This window comes from Lepisosteus platostomus, chromosome 12, assembly GCF_059453375.1.
Source record: "Lepisosteus platostomus isolate fLepPlt1 chromosome 12, fLepPlt1.hap1, whole genome shotgun sequence".
NCBI lineage: Eukaryota > Metazoa > Chordata > Actinopteri > Semionotiformes > Lepisosteidae > Lepisosteus > Lepisosteus platostomus.
This window is the reverse complement of record NC_142622.1, coordinates 35,870,672-35,883,864: the sequence shown is the minus strand read 5'-3', so window position 1 is coordinate 35,883,864 and position 13,193 is coordinate 35,870,672. Positions and strand designations below refer to the sequence as shown.

Genomic DNA, 13,193 nt, shown 5'->3' with positions numbered 1-13,193 from the left:
CCCTCAGATAAATAACCAGATGAACCAGGTAGATACCGTGGGTATCTTTTTGCAACCAAAAGAGTTGCAAAGGCCAATACACGCAATGTAATGAAAAATAAAATTTAAGCTTTTCGTGGCATGAAACCAGGTTTTAAAAAAAGAATGTGCAACTGTAACAGTCCCGTTCAGTGCTTGAGCATGTGAATATATACATGTAGCCGTAAATTATAAACTTTTTCATAGGAAAACCCCAAATACCCACCATTCCAGCTAGCAAAAATCCATCTACGCTAAAATAAGTAACTTTACTTGTGAGAAATCCACCATCAGCTTATCAGTAAAGACATGGGAAAGACACATGTCCTCGAAGCTGTCATGGAAGAGGCTTGCAGTTGTCTAGCACAAGTGTTGCTCCTGTTGGGCAGGGAAGAGACAAGGGGCTGGCGAGCTTCCATGGAAAGGCCAACAGTGGAGGAGCAGGGCGCACTTAGAGATTCATCGCAGCTGCTTGCTGTCCCTCGTCATTCCTTTGGCAGCGATGTGCAATCGCCTCGTGCTAATCCGCCAGCACTTTAATTTGTTACTAGCGCTGGCACATGTGCTCGTTGACATTTATTGTCATTAGCAGTGTGGGTTCATGGCACAAACCACTCATCCACCCCATTTATTAGAATGTGATATCTATTCTCTCCCTCCAGTTTGTAAGTGCACCCCCATTACACATGCTACTATACACATATCATTTTTAATATAAGGCGAATCTGCAATCACATAGACATTTCAATTAGCATAATCCATAAAGTTATTGTTTATAGCTATTTCTAGCTATAAGGTAATTTATAAGGTAATCACCTTGTTCAGAGGTTCAGCAAAGAAGCAGAATTACAGGCTTATGGGGAAATTATTTTAGAAATGTTTCCTGTTAAACACTTTTTGTAGGCATTTTTCAGAAAAATGTTAATTCCTCACCTGGGGTGGATTTCTTATATAAAGACACAAAACAGTTTCAGGATAGTTTTCCTGCTGAATAAATCTATCAAGTTGATCATGAAGGATTATGCAAATTTTATTTTTTGACAAAATTTATTAATCAGCCCAACGTGGTCCGCTTAATCCATGATCTCATTCTATCAGGCAAGACATTCTCAAAGTGACCCATAACCTGACAGTGATCTGGACTGAACACACACAACCTAATTATTGCTGAAAGATGATACTGTCCAACAGCACTGCCCAACACTGGCCCATACAGCTACAAAGCAGAAACCACGTTTAATGATTTCTCTAGAAGACTATTTTGAGGAAAACACATGGCCACCAAATTCCACAGGTTAACAACATTGTTTGATTTTGTCTTACAGTACGTCTGCTTATGCTAAAATCTCATCTACCAGCCAGAGACACTGTTAATCAAAATGTATGCAAACATTTTTGACAAAATCACTTAGATAAAATTAAAACACAGGTGTAAAAAAGTTTAAAACACACAACAAAAAAGGAATGTCACGACAGCCTACATTGTTCTGACAACAATATTTATAGAAACACCAAATGGATGCAACATGTGTCAGTTTACAAGTCTATGGTAAGGATCCCACCTGATTAGATTAAAATGCTAAATTTACTCCTGGTCAAAACACAACAACCGAAACAGAAAGATCCTTTAAGCATTCCTTAACAACTTCAAATTGTATGAGTGAGATATTTGCTTTGAAATAGCTAAAGAGTTTTCATCTGAATGCTCTACACCATATTATACTTGAATGGTATTGCTAGTTTAGAAGCAGTAAAGCAATTAAGTCGTGGCAGTGCCTGTACCTGAGACAGAGACCGTCCGTGTTCGAACTCCTTGCTTCTCGTTGTTGGCAAGTCTGTAAAAGAGAGGTTTGAAAAGGTGAATGTTGTACATTCTCCAAGGAGATGGTGCATTAGAAATTCATTCTGTCTGTCCCCAGCAGGGCATTCTACAGAAACTAGCTGGACTGTTCCATTTACAGTCTGTGCACTTTTGGTAGGGGTGCTGCTTCTAACACACGAATCAGGAGCTACCACTGGGGCATGCTTAAAAAGAGGCAGGCACGAGTCCTTTGAAAAGGATCAAATTAACATCACAACACATAGAGAAATTCCTTACTATTCAGCCAAAACTTGAGAGAAGCCTGTTTGGTTTTTAGAAGAAATCTGAAATCTGACCCACATGCTCAAAGTCTGTGCAGATGTAAAAAAAAAGCTTTGGCTTTAAAATATTTTGCCTTATTTGACCAAAGCAGAGTGTGCCACAGTTCTGACTGAATAGGTATAATTGTTGAAGACTGTGAGCATGGGAAAGGAAGTAATACTAATTTTAACAATACTTTGATAAGAAATATACAAGTATACATGGCTGGCATTAGCAAAAAAAAGCATAAGAAACTTTTATTATACCCTAGGGGAAAAATATGGACACACAACATACATCTAAATACATAAAAAACTATGCTAACTAAAAAAAAACAACAAAAAAAGTATACTAAGTAGAGAAAGAAAACTACTATTTGTTTCAAGTGACAGAGTTGGTTTAAATGTTTTCATCAGTAATTCAGGTAGTTACATTTTTCAACAACATATTTAAAGTTAAAATGATTATTTTTTGGTACAACTTCAGACAACTTGGAAAAATATGTAAAACAAGGAGAAAAATAACTTCTGTCGCTATTCAATTTTAAACAGCCCTGGTATGGTTTATCAACTGTTCGGGCAGAGAGTTGTTTAGAAGTTGTTTGTAATCCCAGCCATGGAGAAACAGACATTTTCTTGTCCTTGATTTCTCAGAAGACATGCAGAGATCCTCTGGAACATCTGTCAGCCTGAAGCTGCCCTATGCACTCAAACGTTAATGTTGCCTCTTCTCGGCTTCAGGAACAGAAGCTCATTTTAAAATTTTCCTAATGCATACACCTGGAACATTATTCTGTCATTTAAGGAAAAATACCTTATATTAAAAAACAAAAAGATTGGCTTTCGTAGAAAGGTGTGGCAAAAGGCTAGCCTCAAGGTCTCGAGTTTTTGTTCTAGCAATCTAACCATGAAATCCTTTCTTTCTATCATTACTGTATTTGCTGACACTTTAACAGAACTTTCTTACAGTTCCTTTACAATTCTGTTTTTCTGCTTCTATGTTTTCTGAGCAGACCCGGCATACAATAGTTATATTAAGATAAATATATTCATAATACAAATAATTTGTAAACTTACTTTGGGATTGATGGTAAAGCTCTCTCTCCCTCTGCTGAAAAGAAAAAAAAACAATGTTGAGTAAAGGGAGACGTGCAAATAAATGTCATGGCACGCCTGTGACACTGACACCTTAGACACAGAAACCTGCAGAATTCACAGATCAGACACAAACCGAGGTCAGTTAAATGAGGCAAGTGTCTTCACTGCTAGTCCTGCAGGGCTCCATCTGGGTTAGAAGACTGTGCCAGTCTGAGGAAAACAGAACAGAGGCTGCAAAGGGACATCACAGCTTGAGGTTTTTCAGGATAAATCATCTTAATGGCCTTCTAAAGCCATGTGTAAAATCTCACCTACTTGGCAAAGGACATGTTAATCTGCTCTGCGATTGGACAATATGGGCCAATATCTGTTCATGAACTGCATAAAAGTAGCACTAGTGCAATCAAATCCTTGTACATCACATAACAGAAAGATCAATGGTTAAACCCTGTATCAATATGATGAACAGCTCTGTTTTTAGCTTACAGATGAAGCTTTTAGTTGGGCACACTCAAATCTGGAGGCACCAATGGTTTTGTCCATCCATAAATAAAGAGTTGCTAAACTTTAATGAATGGAGATGTTATACTAAGGGAACTGTCAGTCTGTTCAGAAGTCATAAACTTGGCTTTGGGTCGGAAGGGGAAAACCTTGTCTCTTCCTTTCCAACTTATAGTCACGCCACTGGAAACTAATTCCATTACAATAGCAAAACCACAAAAGTGCACCAAAGTAACAATACAGTAAATTATCCTCTTCTCGTTTCAGGGTTAGCACCTAACACAATGTTAATAAAACACAGGTCCTGAATTGAGAGCTGCATGAAATGTACTTCCCTCCAATTCCAAAGATGTGTTAATGGTTAGTGAAGTTGTAACTAATCATAATTTCACTTACTGTATGCTGCCCATTTCAACTCTAGGGCTGTGATATTGAATATCGTTTAACAACCAGAGGCAGTGTGAAACCACGAAAAAAGAATGCACTATAATGCTGAATAAAATGAAAAGAGTCTCCACCTCATTCAAGTTTTCTTTTTCAGATTTTCATGAAACTTTGCTTTTGCATTTAAAAAACAGTGGTAATTGTTTTTTAAACCACAAAAAGTACGTAGATCTTTAAAGTTCTGTTCAATAGAGTCTCATTATGAGAGAAAATAGTAATTCCAAATAAATGTTTTCTAATATTCTCCACAGATTTAAAGTGAAGATTGAAATTACATTAAATACATCTTTTTTTTTTTAAAGATGTCTCTTGATATTCAGAACACAACAAATTTGTAGACGTTTTTAGGAAAATCTCTGAATCTCTGGAGGAAAACTAAAATCTATTTTTAAAAGAAAACTGGCTAATAATGTGTTTTTTAGCAAAATATAAAAATGATTACCATTAGCTTTCAATTGCAATTTCTATTGAAATGGTTAAAAGTTGAAACATTTATTGTAACTGCATACAATAGCTCCTACAAAGGATGCAGTGTGTATGCCGCACACAACTGTTAAAAAGTTTCACTTTTACATAAAATAACCATCCTTCATTCCCTACTTTGACACAAACAAACAGAAACGGAGAGCATCAGAGATTCAGGAAACATACCTTTCTGTGGTCGAATAATGAAGGACTGGGAGGCTCCATTCACCAGTCGGCAGTAGCCATCTATCAGGTCAGCCATATTTTCTGCAATAGTCAGTGATGGCGTTGTCACTGTAAGAGGCTGCAAAACAGAGTCAACAAAGAGGCATTATCAACACTGCAAGTGCTCTGAATTGCACAGCTGCCCCATTACATCAAGATACCACACGCAACCACAGAACGCTAGACACACACAAGCAGAAACCCCCCTTCCCAGTGCACAGACTTCCTTTGGCACCAGGGCAGAGGTCACTACCAGCAGACAGGAAAACAAGCCAGTGGGCTGGGCAGGAGAACAGGGAACACCAGTCAAGTTCAGATCTGCTTTTTAATGTGGCCCCAAAGCCAGTACATGTTTCACTGGTAAAACAAAATGAAGAAGAAGGCATCAGAACTTGGCTTATGCTTTAAAATTGTGAAGCACAAAGGTGTTACTGTATTTCAGCTAATGTTTAGCAATGTAATACTTTCAAGAATATTATGGTTTGTGTCGTTTGTCATAATTATGACTCCACCTTGCATATACTGTAACTGCACAAAACTGCTTCTGTCTGACCCCTATTAACAAGAAGGGATTTCCATGGAGAATTGGCAACTGAACCAAGGAAATACTATATCTTGTTCACATTTACTCCTCGGTCCATTACTTAAATAGTCAAAATTGAAAAACTACAGTACATGTTTTGAACAGTCCTAGGGGCTAGTGAAGATTCCTATATCCTTTTCCTGTAACAAGAAAGGTGCATGAAAAACACAAAAAAGGCTTCACTGCTACAATACCAGAGCACCAGCATTGCATGGTGTCAACTAGAAAACTCTGTACCCGTTAACAAGACTAAACACAGCTGTAATAAGGTCTCATATCCTCTTCCCAGAACAAATATCAGCAAGCACAGAAGCACAAGAACAAAATCAGCTCTCTCCAAGCCTTTTAAATTGATATCTATAAAAATCTTTTACAATCTTACAATGACCAATGCTTAAAGAAGCACCAATGAGAAAAAGGTTTTCGTGACACTGTGGCACTTCTTGCCAGCCTTAACCACAAGGTTAGAAACTCCCACTTAACCACAAGCTCTAATGTTCTGACTCGGGAACTGCCAACTCTGCTACCTGGTTCCATAATCCAGGAGGTGTTCGATGTCTCCATAGGTTAGAAACACGAAAGAAGTGTTAATTTGGACCAGAAACCATAAAAAAGGTTCTTTCTTAAGGAGAGGAGACCACTTAACTGCTCTAAACATTTTTGGTAGTTAGTACCTAATTGATCCAAGGATCTCATGCAGTCAATTCTCGAAAGAAGTCAGTGTACCATCATCAAAATGAGTGATAGCTTGACCCATACTCCAACAACACTTTGTGTAAAGAAATGCCTTCTGTTCCTGGTTTTAAGTGCACTTCCAAGTAATGAAAGCAGTAGTCGTAACATAGTTTATCGCCTCTCAGCAGTCCTAAGGTGTTGGCACTTTAAAATTTCCTGGAGCCCAGACTCCAACATTCGGAATCGGTGATTTGTCATAAAATGAAGAAAAGCTAATTATCCCCACATAAATTCTGATATACCCACAGAGGACTCAGCTAATTGGAATTACAATACATTCATTCCTTTGGCAAATGAACCAATGACACTTGTATTCCAATACACTTCACAGACTGTATCGGGACAGTCTAGCCTCTTGCGATTGGTTCCTACCTCTGGGGCTCCAGCCACATTGAGTTGCAACATTCCTTTCCGATCCTTGTCATCACTGCTGGAGTATTGGATCGTCTGCACCTGGTTGAAGTTAGCCAGGTGGGTTGGCTGGACATATCGAAAACAATTACTTGGACATATCCCAGTACATTTTCTTAAAACCCAAACTATATTTGTTAAGTACCAAATCTAGAAATATAAGGTCAAATGTGAGAACAATTCTTTCAGACTGCAATCAGAAAAAATAGAGATATTGGGCTACTTGGATTTGTTGTGTACCTTTATGCCATAAAACTCTTAAACTCTTTTCTCCTAAATTTGATGACAAGGCAGTTTTACATGGCTTTAAAATTGTATTTTTATCTGCAGTTTTATGTGTAATGTTATCCGTTTATGACTCTAGTCTACTAATGAAAGAGTGAAAAAGAACCTTATGCTTGAAAATGCTTATGCTAAGTAAAAAGGAAATGGGACTGTAAATTGTTTTGAAAGAAAGAAGGAATTATCATTTAAATATAGATAAAGATTTCCCCTACAGGGTGTTTTATTTAATAAAAAGGGTTTATTCTGGATCTTTCTGCTCCACATACAAGCCCTAGAGCCTATTTGCTTATACTGTATCTCTACGAGGTCTGTGAAGTTCCTCATATTGAGGTCAACTGCTTTTATTATGCCAATAGTATTGTATGTTTAGTTTTATTTGAGCTGTAAGTTTCTCACTTCCCCCTACCTTCTGTGAAAACTGTTCGTCATTCCATGTCATTACAACTGTTCCCAGAAATAAAGGTTCATTGCCAATTCTCCCCCATGTAATCTAGTTATAACCTTACTTTTGCTTCTTCCAACAAAACTTGAAAAGTTAAAAAGGGTGAAAAGTTATTTTTTCTTTGGGGAAAAAAAAAATCCTATTTGTTTTCCATGTTTTAATATACCTAAGCCTTTTGTGGTGTAGAGAGGTTATCCTTTTCCCATTATATCAGCACCTTGGGACTTATGAAATAATTTGTTCTCAGCAAAGCTGTTGGAAATTCCATTCTGGAGAAAAACTGTGAAACTGCGATAAGGGTTAGTAAAAAACCCCAACAAGTCTGCAACTCAAGGATGATCTGGTGTATCAGGTTTCAGCTCATGTCTAACTCAAAACCAAGGCAAAGTGCTGCTGCTTTGCACAGGTAGTGATAAGGTACTCAGATAACATCAGGTCACACTGAGCAGAGAACTACTGAAATAATTGGGATCTTTTCCAAATTAATAAATGTGTATGGAAAGTCAACTTATGTAAAAGGTATGTTATGTAAAAAAGTATGATAATAGAGAAAACATGATAAGTAAAGTCAACATCCAAATTTATTCCTTGAAGAATATAAAGACTAATATTTCAAAGGCATAAAGAGCAGTATTTCTTATGCAGTATGAGGTGTTGTGTTCTGAAGAATGATACTTCAGAAGTGGTTTGTCTGAATCAGTAAGTACTGCTTTGAATTACTCCATGCAAATATAAAGAAACTGCTAATAAAACACCTTTAATCTTTATACTTAAGCTGTATTTATTTTGCAATAAGATTGTTAAATGAAAATAATGAATTCTACAAAATCTAAACAGGCCGTGCATTAAAATCTCAATTGACTTGCAGGCTGAGAATATTTGTTAAACTTGCTAAGCTACACTGTTTGTTTAGCCATACTGATAAACACAGGACTGTAATAGTGTAACACAAAGACTGCTCTGGATAATTATGCCCGTTTTAAAATTGTAGACCCTTAACCTTCATGTTTGCTAATTTCAGAGCACTGTTAAACAATTCATCGTTTAAAAGGGCTTTTTTGTGATTGTTATGCTTATTCTACCAAAATATTCCTGCAGTGACCAATGATGAGGACCTGATCATTTCCCTACCTGTGTGCAAGCTGACTTTCGTGACTGTAGAAGAGGTGCCGATTCAGCTCAGTTTTCAACAGAGACTTGTTAATACCCTCTTTTTGCACTTTCCTGGTGAAAGTGAGGCTGCTTTGCTCTACCTTCTTTTTTTAATGTGGGAGAGTAACAGACCTTCTCCCTGCTAACAGTGCTATTGAAAATAATGCATAATAAGCAAATAACAAATATGAAATACAATAAAACAAAAGCACTCACAGTTGAGCCCTTGTCTGTTAAGTAGCTGATTCCCTCTTCTGGTCCAATTGCTAATTCCACTGAGATCACCCAGCTTGACTGTTAAGAGAAAAGTAGTACTCAGGAAACTCATTTTCCTTGGATTACACAGTTTGATCAAAGTAATTACCTTAACATCAAAGTTCTAAAAAGGTGGATACGATTCTCTAGTTTCTGCTCATTGGAAACACTGCAAATGCGAGACTGAGAACTCATCATACCAGTTGCGCCAAAAGAGGCATCTTTTGTCACAGTTTTTTCACTCTGAACTTCATCTACCATAGACTGACATGAATGAAATCTCTTATTTCCACTGCATGCAGAAAATGGACTAATCTGAACAAATCCATCAAATATAAATATAAAATGGAATGTCCACAAGAAATTGAAGCATGGTTATAGAAAAAAAAATCCACGAACAACTCAATTTTTGCTCTGCTGCCCAGCAGGTGTCACTATAGAACAACTGTCTCACAAGAAAGACAGTACTAAAGACGGCAGACAAAGCTGGGCCTTACTTCACACAGTCCAGAATCAAACTTTTAGATTATGCTTTATAGTTTCCTAAAAGTACATATGCATAAAACTTTAATTTCACGTACCCCAAGAGCACATTTAAAACACTCCTTGTCAAATCTGTAAACCGGCGACAATATTTCAAAGAATTTAAGAATACTTTGCTCATCATTCAGGTTTGCAAACTGTTTGAAGGTCTGCTGGATCAATTTCCGTAGAGTTTTGGCCTAAAAAATAAGAAAACATGAGATATATTTGAAATAATTACAGTACTGCATATGATCTCAAGCATTGTTAAAGTATCGTTAAAATACGAAAAATAATGGATTCCTTCTTGCTTGAAGTTGTGTCAGCTGTGCAGAAGTCGGTTAATTCAATCCTTAGGAACGAAGACAGAGAAAGAAAAAAGTTATTTGAACCGCAAAATAGTTTTGGTTCTAACCCTGATTGATCTTCAATTGATCAGAGTTTAAGAATGCAGTCAGTTCTTCAGAATATTAATGAAAACGCAGTCTGTTAATTCTGTGGTTTATGCTCTGCATTTACTGAATTTCTTATCATATTGATTGTTTCATGTGGACTTTACAACAATCAAACCACTGTATGGGAGAGTATTACTATCTGTCACAATCGGAGCACTGATTTTCCAAAACCAGTACATCTTCCAGTAATGGTTCCAACTCTTTTTACCCCATCATGTTCAATGAAATGTCCACTTCTATTTACACAAGGTCTGAGTAAAAATAAGTTATTTAGAATGGTAACCGGCAACAGAACACCAAGTATTCTCAGCCATCATGTTGTACCTGGCTCAAGGAGCAGTTTTATGGATAGAGAACAGCCTGTTTGATTCTCTGATGTTCTTTAAAACCTATTTTGCTTGCAACAGGTTGGTCTAGTTTTGGGAGAAAAAAAGCCCATATATTTATCACACAGGCTACACTGCCGATATTACACATACATGTCTAATGTACTGAATCTGACATAAGTAGATCTGACAGAGTAGGGGTGTAACCCCGGCGTCCTGGCCAAATTTCCCATTGGCCATTACCAATCATGGCCTCCTAATAATCCCCATCTATGAATTGGCTACATTACTCTGCTCTCCTCCCCACTGATAGCTGATGTGTGGTGAGTGTTCTGGCGCACTATGGCTGCTGTCACATCATCCAGTCCCATTACCTGTAAAGTGCTTTGAGTGGAGTGTCCAGAAATGCACTATATAAGTGTAAACAATTATTATTATTAAAAAAATGACACTGGATGTATGTCTTGATTATGTAACTGCAAATCGTCAGACTGTGGCAAAAGCTTGTTTCTTAAGTGACATGTTATAGGAGTTGCCCCATTGGTTATTGAATATTTGTTTAGAGGTGCAATTACCTTAACTTTTTAATCCAGGGGAACATGTGAGTGCATACCGATGCCTCAGTACTTTACTGCATGCCACCTTTCTTTTCCCTTGCACTCATTCACTCAATCAATGGCTTTTAAGTCCAAATTACATTATATTTTCAATTCGTTCAACTGATCTGTACCCATTACGTTTGAATTGTTTGACTAATCATATTTCCTTTGATTGCCTAATGCTAAAATAAAAAAGTATCTACAGGGACGCCTAGAGGATAATAAGTGAACTACAGGGTAGGCCCTCAGAAAGACACAGTCAAGAAAAACTCTCAGGCCCTTGAAAGAGGCCTTTGATAGGTGGTGATCCAGTCTGATGTCGAATATAACACTGTTGTAAATGAGTTCATGCTTCAAGAACAGTAAGATACATGTAAGCGCAAAACAATCTCAACTGGCATGACTGATCAGTAAACTTCCTTTTATTGCTTCTTCTCATCTGTAGGTTTACAATACACATACCCCACCTAATATTAACTGCTTTTTAGTGCATATTATGAGATTTTCTTTTTTAAATTAGATGTGTTTACATGTGAATAAATATAGATATTGGTTTATTGTGTTTTAAGACCTGCGGTCTGCAGGGTTACTATTTCGTAAAATGGATATTTTAAGAAAAAAATAATTTCATGGAGGGAGCTAAACCCAAAGGTTTTTTAACCCATACAAATTGGTAGATTATGTAAATTGCTGACCTAAGGTGAGAACTGTAAACTACCAGAACCTGTGCAATTACTAGAAATACATACAGCTCTTTAAAAACGCCACACCCATTCTGCACTACAGCTATATCTTTTCTTCAATCTTGACAGGTAGCACAAGTTCAGAATATTAAGGGTACAGCTCAAAAATGTTTTTGAGGGAAAAACCAAAGTAAAATGAAGGAAAGTGGAAACTAGCAAAAAACAACTGAAAGTTTAAGCCTGAAACTGTTAATGTTTGATGGAACTTAATTTCCTTTCTTTAAAACAAACGGGGAAAAAGCTATTTATACCTAATCAATCTTTTAAGATTGCATTTAAGTGACTTTTGGGTATAAATTACGGATGATTAATTATGCAAATATTGCATTCAAGCATCAATCATTTTTATTGCTTGATTTGATCACCCTGTGAATGAGCTGTTAAAGCCTGAGCCATCTGTCGGATAATATACTTTGCAGTCTATAAAATGTGTTCATCTGGATAGCAGAAATAATCACGTCAACAATGTTTTGATGTCCAAATCTGCCATTTATCCCCTAAACGCACTGTCAAGGTTTTATTAGACATACTGGAAAGATAACATTTGAGGTGTCTGAACAACAACAAACACATAGATGACAAAACAGAACGAGCCGTTGATTTGTACAGTACCTAATTAAACAGACCCTGAAATATATCTCTTATATTTCATAAAATATTAGAAAGATTTGAAGACATCACACCTGAAAAACACAAGGTTGTGCTCAAAAAGAAGAAAATGACCCCGATGCTAATCTTACTTCCATGCGGCAATATAAACATCGCTTTGGCAAAAAAACTGCCTTTACAGTGAGAACCGGCCAGGAAATTATGCGCAACGTCAGAGTTACGTGATGGAATAGCCAGTTTGACAGCAGGGGAAATTCACAGTGGACCCCTTCATCCCAGGGGACTGGCGAGATGGGAGGATTAATGAAACCTCCCAGGTCAGCTGGCACTCTTCCCATTGTGCTGCAGGCTCAGCATCTGTCTGCTTTCTTATACAAGAAGCAGCTTCAGTTCAAAGGGACTTTCACTCCTGTTCCATCGTTTGTTCCCACATTGTCTGTCTCTTCCCATAAACTATAACACTAATTTTTATCCCCTAGATCTCACAGGATAAGTCCATTAGGAAGCTTTGCTTATAGTGGTCGTTCGTTGTAATTAAAATTGTTTTCTGCTGTGGAAAAGGTAATCTGATTTGTCCATTTTAAGTGACCCTTACATTTCTTCAATCAAAGGGAATTTGTCATGTATAAAACTACAATGAAGATTTCTCACCTTGACGGAGTCCAGCAAACTCTTGGGAAAGAATCTTCTCAAACCAACATCTTTTCTGTTTGAAGAAGACAAAACAGCTCAGTGTTAAAAAAATGAATTTTACAGCTATCCACGACACCATATGAATTGTAATAAAACTGGCAATTGTTTTTCCAAAACTACGGAAATATCTTATCACAATACAAAAAAACGTTCCAAATGAGAGGAATAAATAAGGCCCATCAACCTGAAATACTTACTGAAGATGTGAAATTTGAACAAGAATGTTACCGCTACAGAAGTGCATAAGCAAATAAGTAAAAATAACCTATTTCAGATATATGTCTTTTAAAGAAATAAAGACAGATTGTCACAGATTTTGCCTTTAACTGGGAGTGTACTGAAAGTTGAGAATTTTATAAATAAGAACTATGCTCTGAACTACGGACACAATGTCAGATAGACTTTTATTGAAAACATACTTTATTACTACAACAAAAGATACATTTGTTCTGGTTGCTAATGCACTGCAACAGGCCTGGGTCATAAAATAACCATCAATCACAGAGCTTTG

The 13,193-nt window shown here is 37.0% G+C and overlaps 1 protein-coding gene across 18 annotated transcripts in view; it reads right to left on the bottom strand.

Annotated features, from left to right (window-relative positions):
- Positions 1 to 13,193, bottom strand: part of LOC148651479 (focal adhesion kinase 1) — a 156,620-nt gene that overhangs the window by 49,337 nt on the left and 94,090 nt on the right. For all 18 annotated transcript variants that reach the window (XM_088601819.1, XM_088601801.1, XM_088601808.1 and 15 more), the window contains 7 exons: positions 12,641 to 12,695; positions 9,317 to 9,457; positions 8,697 to 8,774; positions 6,563 to 6,670; positions 4,834 to 4,951; positions 3,217 to 3,250; positions 1,801 to 1,853 (listed from right to left, as the gene is read on the bottom strand). In XM_088601819.1, the coding sequence (XP_088457945.1) occupies positions 1,801 to 1,853; positions 3,217 to 3,250; positions 4,834 to 4,951; positions 6,563 to 6,670; positions 8,697 to 8,774; positions 9,317 to 9,457; positions 12,641 to 12,695 (587 nt within the window). The remainder of the gene's footprint in view (positions 1 to 1,800; positions 1,854 to 3,216; positions 3,251 to 4,833; positions 4,952 to 6,562; positions 6,671 to 8,696; positions 8,775 to 9,316; positions 9,458 to 12,640; positions 12,696 to 13,193) is intronic.